General features: G+C 38.6%; 1 protein-coding gene across 2 annotated transcripts in view; it reads left to right on the forward strand.

Moving 5' to 3' along the window:
- Positions 1-20,440, forward strand: part of LOC119728209 — a 43,628-nt gene that overhangs the window by 8,802 nt on the left and 14,386 nt on the right. For both annotated transcript variants that reach the window (XM_038200348.1, XM_038200349.1), the window contains exons 4-10: positions 6,985-7,112; positions 7,645-7,931; positions 15,034-15,294; positions 16,816-16,914; positions 17,632-17,817; positions 18,105-18,218; positions 19,630-19,773. In XM_038200348.1, the coding sequence (XP_038056276.1) occupies positions 6,985-7,112; positions 7,645-7,931; positions 15,034-15,294; positions 16,816-16,914; positions 17,632-17,817; positions 18,105-18,218; positions 19,630-19,773 (1,219 nt within the window). The remainder of the gene's footprint in view (positions 1-6,984; positions 7,113-7,644; positions 7,932-15,033; positions 15,295-16,815; positions 16,915-17,631; positions 17,818-18,104; positions 18,219-19,629; positions 19,774-20,440) is intronic.

The following is a 20,440-nucleotide window of genomic DNA, read 5'->3' on the forward strand; positions in this document are numbered from 1 at the left end:
CAACTGGCAACGTATGATGGCCACAAGCCCTACCTCCTCTTACATGTACATGTATAACAGTCACCAGTCTGTTGCCATAGCAATGGATGCAGGCACTAATAATTGATAGCCTTACAGAATACATGTAGATGCTTTCACCATGACGATGGACTCAAGGGAAAAAATACGGTACCAGCCCACTGGTTGGCATTTGTTGTGCATGTACAAATATTCAAAAGACTGTAGTCAATCGATATAATGTTATTACAGTGACAGCGCTACAGGTAAAAATAGCAAAGGAATAACTGAAAGTAAAATTGCCTGTCTCTGTTCAACAAGAGAAAGGAAAAACATCTAACTCATGTACATGGGCAGTTCCATCATTACAGACATTACATTCAGAGCCTACTGACCACTTTGAAACAACAAAATAAATTATTCGCATTGAAGCCAATTTTATATATTTGGTGCAACTCTAGCTCATGAAATGGTTAACATAGTGCTACATGTGGATGAATTAATTAATGAGATATAAGCACTGTAAATGACATTACACTTTAAGACATACATTTAGGTATTGACTTTCAGTATGCAGTGATAAAAGTCTTTGACATTTCTTACAGGAATTTAACCCAAACTCCCTAGGCATTTTTGCTAGGATGCAACCTCAATCCTCCAACTGCATTCATGTAAAAAATGCACACAGCCTCAATACCGCAAAATCCTCTGTTATTTCTTGAATGTTGTCCTTGGAGGGGCGACCACTGCCTGAATCCTGCAAAATCCTCCAACAATCACTGTCAACATGTTGAGGCAGAACCAGTGACATCCTGGAGCAGTGCGGGGGATTTCAAGTATAATCTAGGCTTAAATTTATGCGCGGTTGAGCATAAATAACACAGGGTCCGGCCCAAGACCTTGACACAGTGCATCCTCCAAAATCAGCCACACAATTTTGCCATATATACATGTAGCCTCAATCCTGCAAAATCCTCCATTTTGCAAGAGGATTTTGGAGGATTTGGGAAGGTCAGGGTTAATGAAATAAATATGCCGTGGTAGATATAGCTTCACTCTATAAAAACACCAATGACATTTTACAAAAAGGTGCTTTGACGTTATGGATACATCATGTTTTTGTTGTTACGCATATTATAATGATTACGGACGTTAAGTGTCTGAAATAACTTCACACGTGATAAAAAACATACTGAATTTTTTTTTTTTTTACTTCAGTGTGTTGTTTTTTTATAAAATATTATAAGCCTTTCTCTCTGTCTTAAAAATAAAAAAAACAAAATGCCATAATGGCTACCTAAAAACTTTGACTTGAACTCCCAAAACATTAAAAAAAAAAAAAAAAAAAAAACATTTTACCACATTCCATCTCATTGGCACAACACTCAAATAAAAGGTTTTGTTGTCCCCTTTTATTTGACACCACATGTGAGGTTGTGATGCTTGTACACGTGTGTGTAGTTCTGAAAATTTCATAAATTTTCCACTTTTTATTCATGTCCACTTTTGTGTGGAATTGGCCACATGTATCATTGTAAACAAAATAATAATATCAATTGAAAGTGCTCCAAAAAAAAAAAAATGTAGTGATAGTTTTAACAGAATCAATTCTTTCCCAATATTAGGCAACACTGTCAGCAAATTTCTTAGCCTAATTAAACTGGAGTTAAAAATCACCAACACAACACTGCATGTACATACTGTTTATCCATCCAATTAAAAAAAAAAATACTCATAGAAATAGCATTTATCCTCTCTATTGTATTTCTCTACCCTTCTTTACCATGGAAACCATGAAAAAAAGTATTTGAAGAATTCATTATATTTCAGTGCCATTTGGCTGAAATTCCATGTACCTCATTTTAACGCTAATGAGAGTTTCAATGATTAACCAAGCCTCAAGGTTCCTGCAAAATTACGACGATGATTAAAAAAATACGACAAGGGCGTGCGGGTATTCATGCATCTTGCAGACTACATGAATTCTTGATGAGTTTGGAGGGCTGGGCCATTTGCATCAAGTCAGCCTATTATTTATACATGTACATGTTTGTCTGTCATGTCAGGCAGAAATCTCAGGGACAATTCTTGAAAATATAGAACAGTACAGTGAGGAAGGAAAAGGCCTGAGGTTGAAAAAGTAAGGTGTTGCTACAATGTAACTTGCTTACAACCTTGGTTGTCAGTACAGTGTACATGTTTGTATAGTGCCAAAATAAAAAGAGGGGAAAAAAATAACCCCTTTTCATATCAAAATTGTCCATGTTTTGGCCATAATTGCCCATACATGTACAGAACTATAGTACACTTTGTACTGTTTTGTGCAAGAATATGGGAACATGTACACATGTTCACCAAAACAAATGCAAATAAGACCTGTATTGAGTGTCTTTATTAATATTTAGTCTTTTTTGTTGTTGTTGTTTCAGATTATTGATTCAATGGTTAATTAATGAATTATTGCTTGTTTAGTAATGGTTATAGTAAAATAGTTTATTGTAAAATAGGTTACATATTATAAGATGGAATTGACGTTAGGAAAATATAATTGGGTTTTGCCCTTCAACAACATATTTTTTTTTAAAACACTGTGTGCTCAGTGTTGTCCGAGGACTTTCCAGAAAAATGTCACTTAGCTTATCGATTGAATTCAATATTTGGTTTTGCCTGTCACGGTCACCGGCGTATTTTATAAACACTGTATACTCAGTGTCGTCAGCACTAAGTGGTAAGACGTCTGCACTAGTAAGCAGGAGGTCGGGGTTCGAGTCTTACCTGAGTAGTTTGTGAATTGCTTGTCACTTGCACTTGGACAACACTGAGAATACGGTATAATTTTTTATATAACTACATTGTAGGTCAGTGACTATTGAATTTACGTCACCCCAACATTATGATTACTTACATGTATGGGGTGGATATACATGTAAATGTACAGTGTTCATAAAATACTTTGGTGACGGGCAGAACCAACTACATTGTACTGAGGTAACATGTACATTGTATATGCTCCCTAGCATAATTTACTAGGAACCGTACCCATTCTGGCAAATTCCAACACCCACATGGGAAATCATAGGCACACACTGTTGGACTTACAATGTAGTTTATGGAGATATGGCCAAACCTAATGTAAAAGACCATCAGTTTAGGGGTACTGTACCTATCCTAACAGATTTCAACAAAACCTACTGTTGGGCTTTGATGGGTTGAGTTCGCTAAGGGTTAACACACAATTAAAGGTAACATTTGCAAACATTCAAAAACAAAACAACCAATTTTTTTTATGAAATACCTTACTTGACTGTAAGTGAATAATAGTCACAAGCAACCTGTAAATTCATGGCATCCTTTTCCAACAATGGCTCGGCTGAACCATCGTTGGAAAAAAATAGCCATTTTTTTTTCAAATAATGCTTCCTATTTGTTTGCAATTATTACAAATCCTAAACGTCTGAAGTATTCGATCAGGGAACCAAACTACAAGAACAGTATTTTTTCTTTTTTTTCGGCATCTATGATGAGCACAAAACTTTAAACAGGTTTTAGCGGACCGATATTTGGTATAAAAAACTAACTGCCAAATCCATCCATTTCTGAAAATTACAGCAAATGCAAATTTTCAATGTTCTTTTTTTTGTAGAAATTCTATAAACTGAAGTAACGGCCTTTGTTCTTAATTGACTTCATTGCTTTGAAAATGATTTCTGTTGGGGCTTTCTTGAGCTATTATGTAGCCATGGTCTTGACTTATTCCTAGCCTGAGCCTCAAAGGATGCAAGTCCCGCTGGGGCTTAATAAAGACAGTTGTTATTCAATTCTGGCAGGTGCTGAGACGCCCCCTCCCTCAGGAGCTAATGTACCATTTCAGTTGTCCATTAATGATGACCTTGATTCGGTTGAGATGCTCAGACAGTCAACGATAGTCCCAGGGTTTTGAAGACTAAGAAATTAAATATACTTCAATGTCAAAAGAAGCTGACTGAAGACCGACTATAGTTACCATGGAGCTAAACTGATTGCGCCGGTATGTGCCCCAGGTTTCAAAGTACAAGCTTGACAAGAGGATAAAATTGAAATGTATTTTTTAGGGTTAAGTGGTTCTTTATGTCTTACTTAGCAATATTTTGCCTTCCCAAAAATGTTTACATACGTGTACATGTAGGTCTTTGTAATCATGAATATATACCTGTAGGTACATGTACATGTATGTTCAAATCATGTACATGTACATGCATGACATGTGCATGATGCAACAGGACTATTTTAAGATGGAATACAACAGGACTACATGTATTGTACATGTACGAAAGCGGAAAATGCATGTAGTGTTCATTACAATGTAAGAACAGGTTACAGCATCCTGTAGTTCTTTAGACCCCACCCTTCCAAAACTATCAAACAAAATTGAAAAATTCTACAAATGGTCTTGCTTGCTTCGATGGATGTACATGTAGGACTGTAGATTTCAGCCTCTGCCTATGTTTTATATCTCATGTAGAGAGATTCTGGCGTAGGTTTGCCATGGAAGAAGGTCATCGCATAAACTAGCAGTTGGTTAATATAACTGGTAATCTTGCATTGGGAAATTGTTTTTCCTCCGATCTTGAAATGTTTTTATGCCCCGCGGCGAAGCCGAAGGGGCATACTGTTTCCGCCTTGTCCTTCCGTGGGTGAGTGGGTGGGTGGGTGGGTGGGTGGGTGTGTGGGTGTGTGTGTGGGTGGGTGGGTGTGAGCTTGTCTTACATACGCAGTGTGGACTTCCGAACAAAACACGTCCACATAATGTAGGTAGCACCGACGTTGTGTGGACTTGCCCCACGTCCACACAGTGTTTCCCCATTTCTGGAAATCAGGTTTAGAGGCATTTTTGGGTTAGGTTTATCTGTAGCAGAATGAAGAGAAACACTAAAGGGAATCATAGAAAAAAAATTGGGTTGAAAGAGTTTTCACAGTTTGAGAAAAATGAGTTTTTTCACTGGTTTTTCTTAACTACACGAAAGCAATGGAAAGTCCACACTAGTCATTTGAAACAAGTATGGGTGTGGGTGTGTGTGTCCGGACAAATCTTGTCAGCGCGATAACTTGAGAAATACTTAACATATGAACTTCAAATTTGGTTTGTGGATTGTTCTTGGTAATCCTAAGAAGCCTTTCGCATTTGGGGCCAAAAGGCCAAAGGTCAAGTTCACAGTGGCTAAAACAATAGAAATCTTGTCAGCGCGATAACTTGAGAAATACTTTACATGTGAACTTCAAATTTGGTTTGTGGATTGTTTTTGGCAATCCTAAGAAGCCTTTCGCATTTGGGGCCAAAAGGCCAAAGGTCAAGTTCACAGTGGCTAAAACAATAGAAATCTTGTCAGCGCGATAACTTGAGAAATACTTTACATGTGAACTTCAAATTTGGTTTGTGGATTGTTTTTGGCAATCCTAAGAAGCCTTTTGCATTTGGAGCCAAAAGGCCAAAGGTCAAGTTCACAGTGGCTAAAACAATAGAAATCTTGTCAGCGCAATAACTTGAGAAATACTTTACATGTGAACTTCAAATTTGGTTTGTGGATTGTTCTTGGCAATCCTAAGAAGCCTATTGCATTTGGGGTCAAAAGGTCAAGTGTCAAGTTCACAGTGGCTAAAACAATAGAAATCTTGTCAGCGCGATAACTTGAGAAATACTTAACATATGAACTTCAAATTTGGTTTGTGGATTGTTCTTGGTAATCCTAAGAAGCCTATTGAATTTGGGGCAAAAAGGTCAAGGGTCAAGTTCACAGTGGCTAAAACAATAGAAATCTTGTATTTATTCTGAGATTATAGGGATTAGGGATTAATTCATATAAAACCTACAGAAGACACTAATTCTGTCAATGAATGTTCCATGTGACCAAGGTACATGTAAGTTGATGTTAAAAGAGTGGTGTTATGTCATGGGAACAGTCACGGTTGCGGGGCATTTGTGTTTGTAAACACACCTGACTTGTTTCTTTCTGTTTATGCTGTCTCTAAACTCCTTGCAATATATAGTAATAGTTAACATTTCATCTCTAACTCCTTGCAATATATAGTACTAGTTAACATTTCATTAAATTTTAATAAGTATGTAAATTTGGTAGAAAGCAGGTTTTGCTTGTATTTACAGTTGAAATTTCCATTTAATGAAATGTGCAAATTTTGATTTTGAACCCTGGATACATACATGTTCGTCATCCTCACACATTTTTACTATTTCACGTACCAAAGTTAATGTTTGTGAGTCATACTCATACTTTCATCAGAAGAGGATACACATTAGTTAATATATTTTATTGCAGGTTTTGAAAGTTAAAAGACTACTTGTGTTTGAGGTGTTCATTTTGGTGTTTTTTCCATTTTATTGAAGTCGCGAAAGATGCCATGAATTTAAAACAAAGCTATGCCTAACTCTTACTTCTAAACCTGTGGATCACTAGAGTGTGTGGGTGTGAGTAGAGGGCAAGGAGAGTCTTCCTGGCGCTCAAACACCTCAACTGGAAGAACCAAGGTTGACACACCAGAGCAAAATCTACAGTGAAAATATTTGTAGAAAATACTAAGGCCAAGTTAAACAAAAAAATATATTCTCGTCCAGGTTTTTTTTTTTAAACAAGGTAGGAGGGGGCCCTTTTTTCCTAACATGGTGGATTTTCCAAGATGGATTCCTCCATTTTCTTGACTCTTTTGCAAATAATTTTGTGTCCTAAAGAGCCATCACCCTATTTACTAGATGCTAAACTTGCATACATTGCTACAATTTTGCTGGAAGCACATAAAAGACAAAATGTATTACAAATGTATGAATTAAAAAAAAGGGGAGGTGCCGGGGAAAAAAGGAAGCAAGCGGGGATGAGGAACTGGTTTATTTTTTAACTTGGTCTAAAGGGAAGCAACCGACCTGTGGTGTGATAATGAGTAAAGTGAAGAGCCCAACTGTTTGTTAAAACATTGTTTGTTGATCTCTTGTTTGACTAGTTGTGTGTCGGAGGAAACATCTACCGGAGGTATTGATACAACGCAGCACTGTCACATCATAGATCACGATGGTAGACATACCTGGCAAGAACAACCTCTAGAGAAAAATGATGAAGAGAAAGGAAAAGGTTAGACAGCTAGGGATTTGGTCAGGAACTTTTTATTTATATCAATCCATTTCATATTTTGTTCACCGTTGGAATTATGTCAGTGTTTTGTGTTTTTGGTGGATATTGTGTTGAATGCATGCTAAAAGTATACATACTTGTGAAGTCACATATTTCATGGGCTGCATGCTCAAGTTTCCCCCTCAATGGTAAGAAAGGGAGAGTTTGTGGAGACCATTGGGAAGGACAGTCGAACGCATTGCCATTATGTACGTTAAGACGTTATAGCTTTGATTCAGAATAAATTTGTTGTACCAGTATGCACTTGCGGTGTGTCTCGTCCAATGGCGCCCTCTCTTGTTGCCGCACAGAGCCCATACAAAATGCTATACGTCAGTTTTTATGCATGTACCTGCAATTAAAACTTTACGTATATTCTTGTTTGTTGCAAGCTGACCGCAGAGTGCTCTTAAGAGTTTTTAAATACATTTATGTGGCTCGTAGTTTACATGCTCACTTCATTTTGTGCAAAATGTGACCACTTTGATTGCAGATACAACCGCTGAAATAGAGGAAGAGTATGCACAAGCCATTGCCTTGAATATCACACACGAACTGCTGAGGAGGAAACACAAGGAGAACAACATCCTCAGCAGAGGCAGACAAGACGACAATTCTAAGGCGAAAGATGAGGGGGTAGAAGGGGAGGAGAAAGGAGTTCAGGAGGTGACCAAGGGGGAGGAGAGACCAGATGAGACAAGGAAAGAGCAGGAGGAGGACAAACAAGAACCAGAGATCATCAGTGACCTGGAGGTGACAGATTCTAACAGGATGTCAGAGGTGAGGAAACTGAGGGCAGGAAACTTAGGGCAGAGTCGTAATGACTGAAGTCAGTGACTCGATAAGAGTCACTCTTACAAAATTAGTCGCTTACTGGTAGCAAAAGACTCAACTTGAGTCAAAGGCTAATCAACACGCCAGTTGTTAAAAATTTAGAGAGAATTGAGGTGACGGCTAACTCAATTACTACTTCATGTCAAGTACAGAAAGCTGGTTTGTGCTAGCAAGACGCATGCAAATTTACTACAGGGTCCCACCTTGTACTATCAATACAGAATTATATTATCCCAGAACCAGAAAAAAAAATAAAATAAAGAAGCGCTGAAACTTCAACCAGTCTCGGTTTTATACTAAATTATGCATCACAATGTTGTTGAACAGTAAGTTTTTTGTTAAATTGTACGGGTGTCCTGAATATACCGAATACTAAAAAATTTGATCATCCATCGAATATTTGAATAGCTTTTTGCTGGTTTGAATATTCGAAAACAGAAAACCCCACGCACATACACACAGGACCGAGATGATATTTTATCATAAAGTTGCAGCGTTTTATTGTCAGGATCCACTTTTTGGTCGATGGTAACTTTTTTGTTGACAGCAGTTCATCGTTCACATCCTTTTAGAAGATTAAAACCCTTTACATTTATGACATAAATACTGCACAACAGTCCAGTGCCCCATATCGATGCAGCATGCAAATTTCAACTGGCACGCTCTTCATGCAACTTTTTACCGGCGCAGCACATATTTGCACCTGGCAGTTTCGAATATCCAAATATTTGGTCAAGTGCAATTTCGAGTAATTGAATACTAAATTATTCAAAAATGGACAACCCTTTAAATTGCGCCAGGGAGTCAAAGAGGTAGAAGTTGGTGCTTGTCAAGCAGTGAATTAAATCATCACGGTGTTATGCCTATCTGAGCACTGTGAGCTTTCCTGACATGCATGAAATATGCTGTTGCTAGGTGCAGAGGACACACTTGAAGTTGTGTAATATGTACATTCCCTGTGTGACAAAATAATGTGTAAAGATCAGTTCATACTTAATGCGAATGCAAAGCATCAGTAAACGATCGATACAAAGTTCGTCTAAGTTACCGGGGGGGGGGGGGGGGGGGGAGGGGTGTGAATGGTTAAACTTTTTCATATAAATTTATGTTTTCAAATCTTTTTTTTGGCAGCACAAACTGGCCTTCTTGCCATGATGTCACAAACTCGCATTATTTGCATTTGCAATATTTGAGTGACTTGAATGATGTCACATTGATTTTGTTTAAAATATTAAATATGGCTATTGAAATTATCCAAGGCAAAATATAGCAACAAATGTCACTTGGATCACTATTAAAGTAAACCAAATGTTAGCACCACAGGACTGTACATGTCTTGAGAATTTCATTCCCATCAAATTAAAGTTCAATTGAATTACACAAAGAACAAAGAATTGTGATTAGTGAAAAACAAATACGCTGCACTCAACAAAGCCATTTACCTCAATACACTATCCCAATACATGAGAACACGCACCAAACATTATCAGTCTATGACATGAGTGAAAGCTTGTGTGCATTCATGACGTACATTTTACATTGTGGCCCCATTTTAAATTCACAACAGAAGCAATTGGACAACGTCCCCATTTTTCAAACAATGGAACACTGAATGAAATAACCCTGAAATATTTCTCTTCACGGACACTTTTATAACTTCATTTGTTTCCAAGGCAACTATTCATCAACGGTAATTTTGTTAACAATCTGCCAATTCATTGCATATATCGCCCCCCTTGAAGTCGAGCCTAGCAATATGCAATTACCGGTCGACTGATTACAAAACCCAATTGACAGTGTGCCTGAAGTAATTTAGTATAGGCAGGCACCCAGCACGTATGCGTAGATTGCGTCTATTGCAGTGTCTCGCCTCGCCGGTTTAATTCAGTTTGGCCAACTCAATGACATTGTTTTTTTCCCTCAAATGCAAGAGATCTGAAACTGAATGGGTTGGTCATTTGTGTTTTGGCTTGAAGATGCTGAAGCTATGTACTTCGCTGATAGCACATTGTACAATGTATTTGGACATTAATGAAATGCAAATCATTTTAATCATAGTAACTAAAGCCATGTCCACACTGGACTTTTTGTGTGAAGGTTTTACCGAGACGATGGTAACATGAAAAATGGTCAAATGTGACCATTGTCCACACTTGGACTTTCGACATGGGAAATTTTACCCAGACCGTGTGGTAGAAGTGACCGAGCTGTCAGTATAATGACTCACGCAGGAAATGAAATGTCGATCACATTTTTTTCAGCCCCCGATACGCACAGTATAATATTACACACGCCATTAAAATGCACAATATAATCGTTACATACGATATTATTTCATCTTGACATGATAAATCTTGACGAAAATATCTACATTTCTGACGCATTTGTGATGAACAAAATCGAAGCCATGCTGCTGTACGATGTTCCGTGTGGCAGCAGTTCCATCGGTAATCACTGGTTCCCACCGCCTGCTAACAGAATCAAAGCTATGATGTAGGACCAGAACCAGTGACTGCGGCCTACGTACGGTGCCGTGCAGACTACACGGCGTAACAGGACGAATTTGGATCGTAGAAAATACCAAACAAACATCGGTGGAGAAAAAGAATAACTGCAAAGTAGTTCCCAGGACGTGATCTTGATCTTTTCTGTGTATGTATTTTCCGTTAAAATATATTTATAACGAGATTTTACCGCTCGGACTTGACACACCGCAGTGTATGTGTTTCCACAAAATGTTCGGCCACATCATGTGTGGGATTGTGCGGTCTCTGTATGCATGATACTCGTGCTCGGGCCAGATGTATGCTTTTTCCCGAGCCGCTTTTACCGACTCGCACTGTCCGCACTGGACTTATCGTCTCGGAAAAAGTGACCTGGTCAGTTTTCCTGGGCATCAGTTGGCCAGTAGAAGTAACCCAGGGGTGTGAAATCTCAGCTATAAAGCTGATTTCAGCTTTTTTGTGTGTTGGATTTCACCCTTTTTTCAGCTTTTTCCCTCACTTGCTGTGTACAAAAGTATAGGAGATTTCCAATGTTCAGCTTTTTTACACCTTTTTCAGCTATTTTTATCAGTGGTCACTCACACCCCTGTAACCACTGGACTCAGGAAAAGTAACTGAGAGGAAAACGTCCTAGGCTGTCCGCACTGGACTTAAAATTGGAAAAGTACCCATAGTCTCAGTAAGTTTTACCAAAAAAAGTCCAGTGCGGACAGGGCTAAAGAGGCCCAACATGCTCGGACAGTTGACCATACAAACATAATACACACATACATAATACAAACCCTTATAACTAAGCGTTTTTATCCATCTGACTGCAATAATATTTTGGAGGTGCAATATTGAATGTACAATACATGTACAAGTTCATGTTATTTTCATATCAAATTGTTGGTTCACACCACGAAGTGACGTATTGTGTGCACAAAGTCTATAGATGGTACGTCACTTCGTTTTGCACCCGACGAAATGAAAAATCCTTTTTGGCAAAAATGCATGTATGTAAACAGGTAAGCTGACAGGTAGGCTTTTGTCACCCTGGTTACCTGCATGTACAACTCTGTTGCTAGGGTGCACTTTCTACCATGAGACAGTATGTATGTACATGTATTAGACCCTGGGATGGTGCATTTTGTAACTTGCTTCGTATGCTGATTCAATCTCGCAATAGGAAGCAATGGATTTACAGATCTTGTACTTGCTAATTTTTTTAACTCTCTGAAGTTTTTGTCCACCTAAAGAATGGCCGCTGTGCGTGTATGTCGTCACATCCATGTGTGCGTGTAGTATAATGAGTACACTCTCTAGTTTGTCAAATACAACTCTGTGCATCGCGGCCCCGTTCTGCCTAGGATATTTTTGTGGACGAATACCAGTGCACTGCATCACATGAACACGCAGTACGTTATGATCGAGCAGCGAGCATGTAGCAAGGCAGTATGGAAATTAATGTATCATTATTCCTTTCTCTGTTTTTGGTCCAAAGGTAGGATTGCGTGAATCAAAATCTTGTGTAACATGTAACTACTCAGAAGGCGACAATTTTTTTCGGGGGGGGGGGGGGGGGGTCATCAAAAGTGGCGTTTTTTTCAGCGGTGATTTTTAAATGGTTTTTTTTTCAAAATCCAAGTTTTTTTCCGTTGACGATTCCGTAATCCATGTTAAAAAAAAAGAATGGAATCAGTTAAACCGCACGGGGAACGCAAAGGTCTATAAAATTGCATGAAGACGTTTATTATCATAAGATATTTTACAAAATATACACAGAAATATGTCAACATTGAAAAATGCTGTGTGCATACATGCAGTGTACATACATGGATGTGCAAATATCCCTGTCCACAGTGCATTTGTTTGCATACATGTACGTATAAGCCGCGGCTTATATTCCGAAAATTACGGTACATGTTTACTGTGATGTTGCTTTGAATATTAAAATTATGTGGGTGCAACAGAGGTACTGTACATGTCCTGCCAAGAAGTATTGCCAACTCTGCAAACATGTACGGTACATCTAGATTTTAAAATTTTTACTGCACAGTATACAAGTTCACATACCAAATCTGCAAACTGCAATTGTTCAAACAATGCAAAAAGAGGAAAACCAGTTTTGTTCTCCAGAACAAGCACCTTGAAAAAATCGTTTGAATACCTTGCAGATTTTTCCTGCTTACACTCAGTTAGTGTTATAAATACAAACTGGAATACCAAGCTGGTTTTATAAAGTCAAAACTTGACTCCAAAGATAAACTAAATCTTTAAAAAAGTGCATTGATTTGGGCTTTCAAAAACAGCTTTCTCAAAAAACTTTCTTCAAAAGTCTGTCTTTAAATTTTGTTTTCACAAATAATTAAACGCCCAAGATATTCACACCTCCTTGTGTTGTGAATAAGGAGGCGGCTTTACGTTTAATTTTGTAAACGTTAAGTAAATATTTTAAGAACTGATTAAACGTTTAACAGTTTCACAAAGGCTGACATATTCCCATTATATCTGCAGATAGGCACGATTGACATGACATAAAAATAGCAGGCAATCATTAAAAACGTAAAAACTAATCTACATGTACCGGTACCCCGAATGTAATCCAGCACTGCAGTGCTTCTAAGGTTTTGTCAATTAAATAGGTTTGAAAACATTGTTAATTAATTTTGCTATGTATATTTAACTCAAAGGAAGATCGTGTGATCGTAGGTCCCTTTTTCATAACTCGGGTTTCGTTTAAACATTTTGGAAAATTTGTAAACAGGTATTGAAATTGTTTTGGTTTAAAATGTGTAAATGTCACATCCTTCAATGTTAACACGCTCCACAACACGTACAGTAGAGCTCATTTGAGAGGCTTCTTCTAAAAATATAGCATGCACATTGTTTGAAAGAGAAAAAAACATGTCATGGACTTGAAATATGCATCACTAAAGTAGACATGATCCTTGCCGTGTAGGGTGCCAGTATATACATGTAATTATGCTTACACGACAACTGAAGTTTCTAAAATAGATGTCTAACGTTTTTCCCAACAGTCGTCTAGTTATTTCCTTTGTTCTACAGGTACATTCAACAGTGTGTCTTTTGAAGTCTAATTAGACACAACAGAAAATAATGGGCAAGACATTTTAAATATTGTCCCCTTGATTAAAAAAAATGCTCGATGGTGAATTTATTTCTTCGTAAAGATGACAAAGGAGTAGATTGGTAACATGTATCTAAATTTGGACTTGTTGGATAACATTATATACACGTACATGTACATGTGTAATTTTGTCTTCTTCTTTTTTAAATGTCAATGTATTTGTAGATCACTATTTCAAAGAAATAAATATACCCCCTCCCAAAAGAATAATAATAAAAAATCAAAATCAAATGACTGCTTCGAGTGGTGTAGTAAAACTAGCCCCCCGAGGTGATCCATGAAGCATTCTATTTTTATCGACGCGAAGCTGAGGAAAAATACAATGCTCCATGGATCACCGAGGGAGGCTAGTTTACTACACCATGAGATAAAGCAGTTAATATTTGTTTTATAACGCCTCTCCCTCATATTCTACTTGATTTTAAGGGATAACTGATTAATCAAATTTAAATACCGGTACAATAAAATTGTTTTTTTAATTTGAATACGAAATTACTTAAAAATTTGCTTGTATTGTCCAAACTACCCCTTCACGAAATGTGTGAACTTAGCTCTGTAGCTTGGGAACAATATGTGCAACGCGCTCACCCATATGCATTTGCACACAGTACTGGTTCTTATGCATAGTACATGTACCTGGTTGCTATGGGTATAGTACATTGGTTGCTATGGGTATAGTACTTTTGGTCGTGCACAGCAAGATAGCAAAAATAGCGAATGCCATGTGACTCGCTCTCGGCCAATCAAGATACAAAATCTGTGGGTGAGGTGTTATAAAGTAAATTTGTTTCAAGAATTACAACTTATAGAGAACGACGGGATACTAAAAAAAGTAAGAATATTTGCAGGACATGGCTGCATTTGGCGTGAAAAGTCGCATTGAATTTTCCCCTTTTCTGCCCAATTTTTGTTGTTTTGGGGAAACAATTTGACATTTCTTGCCTGAAAAAATGCCAAACATTTACATTGACAAATAAGTACTTTAAAAAAAAAATGCCAATTTTGGTTAAGAAATTTCAAATTTTAGTAATGACCTTGGATGCCAAAGCTTGAATAATAGAATAAATGTTGACCCAAAAATGTAAATGTTTATGCCAATTTGGAAGTATTTGAATGAAAAAATAGAATTATGCCATTTTTTTTGGGGGGGGGGGACACCAAAAAACGGGTATAAAACATAGGAAAACGTCCTATTGTGGTAACCCCAGTGCAACCAAATGAGTAGATTACTGGCCAACCAACATTTATGCCAAATGTTTGGAAAATCAGCCTATGTGTATGGAAATTAGAATGGAGGGGGGGGGGTCAATAATGTGCCTCTCCCTGGTCCTTACAAGACCCAGCCTCTTCCTAGTCCTGATAGGGTTCATTTGTTTGTGCTGGTTAACTCCAATTTTGTTCCTTGCACCTACAGATTGACTCGCCTGACCTCAGTGATGGCAAAGACCACATATACCGTCCCAAGGGCGGAGTAGACCCCACCCTGGCAGAATTCACCTCCTCTCTGGATAAACTTGTCGCTGAGAGGGTGGCAGCTCTTGTAGACGAATACTTGAAGAGGAGTGAAAAGATGGAAGACAATCTGAAGGAGAAAATTGAGGATGGAGGCCCTAGAAGCATTGATCTTAGTATATGGGACTTCACCGGACAGTCAATGTACTATACGCTCCATCAGGTAAGATATGATGCTAAGGAGAGGGTGTGGAGGTTGGAAGATAAAGAATTGCAACAGTTGGAGATTTGACAGAGGCAGGAAGAGAGGGTGAAATGACTGTGTGTATGGCAGAGCTGTAATTCAGTCTGTTACACGCAGTGTTGTTGGTTCGAGTCGCTGACTCGGACTCGAGTCACTATTTTTTTGACTTGAGACTTGAATTGACTTGGGAAAAATGACTTGAGACTTGACTTGACTTGAAAAACATATGGCTTGTGACTTGACTTGACTCGAGTAACTTTGACTTGCTGACATTAAAACGTGACACAAACCTCTGGGCGTTCGTGCGCACTAGCATAATCGGTTGAAAAGAATGCAGATATACATAGCGAACTAGCAACCAGCATGTGATAGCTGGGCATCCTGAGCCTGCCACACGTCATGTACATGTACACGTACATGACTAGCACTATACGTGTGTTATGGACAACGTATCATACTTGACCTAGTACATGCGAGGTGAAGTTTGTGCCGTGCGTAGTCTGAGTAACATCTGTCGTTATAGAGCGGTCATTCCATAGAGACTATAGGCTATACATACACATCAACTTGACTCAACTTGTTAACCTTATGACTTGACTCAAATCACTACAATTTGTCGTGTGCCAAGGAAAAGGACGTTAGCAGCCCAGAGGCATGCAAAAAAACCACTTATGAAGATAATCGAGTTCAAAGGTGTTGTGCTACCATTTCTAAATTAAAAATCACACAAGACTGAAATTTTGACCCATGAAATTTGTTAATAAGTGAGATGATGTGGTGTATTTTTGTTTCAAAGTATTATTTAATTTTGAAGTTATTTACACTTTTATGCTAATGACCTTTTACCGGAAACTCCCCCTGCCTTAAACGTGCGCTTAAGTGGCATGTTAAATCATAACAACCTTTAGCTGAAAATAAACTTGGCTTACCTGCCCACTTCAGAGGGATGTTAGGACACTTGGAATGTATTTTGTTACATTAGTATTACACACTAACGTCCTTTTGCTTCATACTGTTAATTACGTCGGAATGATGTAGCCCCTTGAGACAAAATGTGTATCAAATGAAAGATATTTCCATGCTCTATCAGTTACCGGAAAAATCAGAATGACACCTTTTGACCCATTTTTCACCCTAATCACCATCTTCCACGCACCGGACGACATGTACTTTTGAATGACTTGACTCCACTCAAGTAACTCACTAAGAATGACTGGGCTTGACTGATCACAAATTCCCAGGGTCTTGTGACAACACTTGATAGGAAAGCTGAAAGAATGACTCCACAGGGGAGATTTATGTAAGGTTAGATTGTACATGTAAGACTTCCAAGCTACACTGTGCATTCCCATTAGGGTTGAAAAGTGGTCAACGGTTTTAGAGTTTAGTAGGTACATGTACATGTAAAAAGAAAATAGCAAAATATAATCAGGTATAAAAGTAAAGAAGAAAGAATGTGTTGATTATTTTTCATGTTCTGTCAACAACTTCTCTTTGCAGGTATACCTGTCATCAAGGGCTATATACCTACTGACCTTTGACCTCACCAAGGACCTGGATGCACCCATCCAGAGTCATGCCGATGGTTGCAGTGAGCAGGTGGGTAGAATGCCATGATATTTCACTTTTGTTCGATGGACTTTTCATTGTTTTTTTTCACATCAGGGAGATGTAAATTTAATACTGCATTTTCTCCTTCATCGATGTAATCTCATAACAAAAATTATGTAATCAAGAATAACATGGTGGACGGAAAAACTCCAATATTAAAATTTACAATGGTGATTACTGTATTGTTTGTGTGTCCCTTTTTTCCCCGTTCTTGTCTCTTTTCCCCCTTTTTCATCACAGAACTTGAAAAACTTGCCAATGTCTGTTTCACATGATTCTTTTTTCAGTGCTGGGCGAATTTATACCTACTTTAATTAATTTAGTAATATTCATTGACAGTTTCAGAGAATAATCGTCCAAAAGGAAATGCAAAGGGAAAAAGTGTCATGTTTCATGTTTGGTGACATTGTCTTTAGATTTAACGATGTGTTAAACAGCTTGTTCCCTGTGAAAGAAATGTACATGCGTTGCATCTCAATCTGCTGATATTATTCCTTGATCGTGGCCTCAGCTGCATTTTCCCACTATTTGTGTGTTGCATTACAGCAGATACATGTAAATAACAGGAAATCTGTTATCTTGCCAGGCACTTATATTAGCCACAGCGCTTATACTTGCTTCTCGTAACCACTCAACATGTAATTATCAATCGTAAATGCACCTGTCGGCCTGTTAACAATTGTGTTGTTTTGTCTGTATGTGCAGGTGGAATGGAGCCAGGGAAAGTTCACTAACCTAGACCACATTGATTTCTGGTTGCGATCCGTCCATGCGCACACGGCAGAGAACGCTCGCAATGTGCCTGGTAACACGGCCCTGTCGCCACCCATCTTTATTGTTGGGACACACCGGGACGGTCTGGGATCGGACCCAGCAGAAAGAGATAGACTGGTCAGTATAAACAAAATATTACCTAGTAAATCATTTCTCTTCTGATCCATGCAGTTATTCTTTTAGTTCTGTTCTCTTTCGCAGACTTTTTTTGGGCAGAATTTTTTTAGTGACCAGTCTTGAAAGGGGAAATAGGTGTGGCCAGAAGGAATAAGGAGTGGAGAATAATTAATTGGTTTAATAATTATTTTTCACCATTTGTTTACAATGATGTCATTATAAAAAATCCCATGAGATATTACCGTATGAAATGTTTTCTTTTGGTTTTGTTTTTTATTAACCTATAGGTGGCTGATAAGTTTCGAGCGATACGTGCTTGTGCACAAGGCAAGCCGTATCAATCACACATCATACCTACATATTTTGCCGTTGAGAACTGTGCAGACAACACAGATGAGGAGGTACAGTTTCTTGAATTGTCCAGTTTTTCCCATTTTCTCTTCTGCCCATCAAATGGTTTTTAGTTGTTCGTTTCTCAAAAGACAAACTCTTTAACCCTAATTCCCTAGGCCTTGTTGCCAAGATACTCCCTCAATCCTTTTAAATCCTCCAACGGCGGCCATGTGAAATTGCATACAGCCTCAATCCTCTAAAATCCTCCATTATTTCTTGAATTTGTTCATTGGAGGGGTGACCACTGCCTCAATCCTGCAAATTTTTCCAACAATCATGGTTAATACGTTGAGGCAGTGCTGATGATATCCTTGAGAAGTACGGATGATTTCAAGTACAGTAAACTCCGGCTAATCCGACATCGTACAACTCGTCAAATCGCTCAAATTTCCAAATTTCAAATCCCAAATTTCCATTGAATTTTTTATTTCTAAGTCGGCCTTTATAAGTTGCCATTTCGCTCAAGTCGTCGTGTTACTCCCGGTCCCCATTCCATAAAAAGCATTACAAAATCTTTTGTGTAAGTCGGCATTCAACAAATCATGCATTGGCATCGTCTTCCTGTACTGCGGGTGGCAAAGCGTCGAGTGAAAAGTGGTTTCGCACGGCCCGTGATCGCTGCATGCATCGGTGTCGAAAAATGGTGTCCTACTGCATACATCGCATATGCATCGTAAGCATATCAATACCAGTACCCCCTCTAGGCTGTACGCATGCGCTCTGTCCATTTTGGGGGTTGTCTTATTGAATGACTTCTGCTGCGGTCAATGCGTGAGTGGTATATACAGGACCACGCACGCATTTAATTCGTTACTGTGCACGTACATATGTATCGTGGTCTCCACTATCAATACCCCAAACCTGATGATACAATTTGAGGATTAATTTGTTGGATTCAACTCAAGCATTAAGGAGATAATCCAGGGTAAATCGTAGCCAATTAGTGCAATGAATCATGTGTGCATACCATTCATGTAAGTCGGCAAAATGACGACTTACAGCTGATATTGGCATTCGCGTAAGTCGTCACAAATTCTCGGGTCCCGAGAGTGCCGGTTTAGCCGGAGTTTACTGTATAGCCAGAGTTTACTGTGTAATCTAGGCCTAACTTTATGCGTGGCTAAGCATAAACAGCCTAGACCTTTGCACAATGCATCTTCCAAAATCTAATGAAACATTCATCCTTTGAATCAGCCTCAGTCCTTTGAAATCCTCCACTTGTGCGAAGAGGATTTGGGAGGATTTGGGAAGGTTAGGGTTAAGTTTACAGGCATGACATTTTGAATGTCAACAGGTGTGATGCATGCATAACTAATTTTAGATCCGCATGCCTACCAATGAATAACTATTCGCTAGTTTACACCCTCACTTTTGGCCCCAGATCTGTATGACATGATGACCATTTATTTGGTTTCACAGATTGTCAAGTTGAGGGAGTGCATTGAGTCAGTAGCGACGAAGGAGCCGTACATGGGAGAACACATCCCACTCAAATGGCTACGGTTTGAGCACAGCTTGGCTGAAGTGGTCATGAAAGGCACCAACTACTTGCCCAGTGAAAAGGTGGGTTCCAGCACCAGAAGGCTAACACTTCACGTGAATACAAATGCAAAGCGAAGTTGCCATCACAAAACATTCGCTACGAAATTCGCCACAGTTGAAATGTGTTCAACTTTTGCGAAATTTGCAGTGCAAAATGTTGGAGTAATGTCACAAATTTGCACACACATTTGCATTTGTGCCAACTTAGAACCGGCCCACACTTGTACTGGAGAAACAAAGGTTCAGTTATTATTCAGATTGAAGCTGGGGAGTTCTACACATGCAATTGTAATTTCTTTAAATTTCCTCAGATTCAAACAAAGGTAACACCCTTTTCACACTGATGTTCCAGAATTGCACTAAAAGTTAGTGTCAGACAGGCGAACTCAGTGCATTAATTTACCATGTCCTATAGCAACATCAAAACCAAGACGTGCTGTGGTTGAGTTATTGCGAATGACTCAACAATTGATCTTTCAACATCTTGTGCGTGTAGTTGCTCCTGTTTCAAACATTCAACTTAATTCAAATCTTTTGATTAAATTTAGTTTTTGGCATGACTCTTGAGTGCCTGGCTAAACAGGCGTGAAACTACAAATAGCCAACAAATACAATACAAGGGGGCGCTGTGGTCCAATGGTTACGGAGTTCCACTCGTGTGCCGTGGTACATGGGTTCAAATTCTGAA

This window comes from Patiria miniata, unplaced genomic scaffold (assembly GCF_015706575.1).
Source record: "Patiria miniata isolate m_02_andy unplaced genomic scaffold, ASM1570657v1 HiC_scaffold_20, whole genome shotgun sequence".
NCBI classification, from domain to species: domain Eukaryota; kingdom Metazoa; phylum Echinodermata; class Asteroidea; order Valvatida; family Asterinidae; genus Patiria; species Patiria miniata.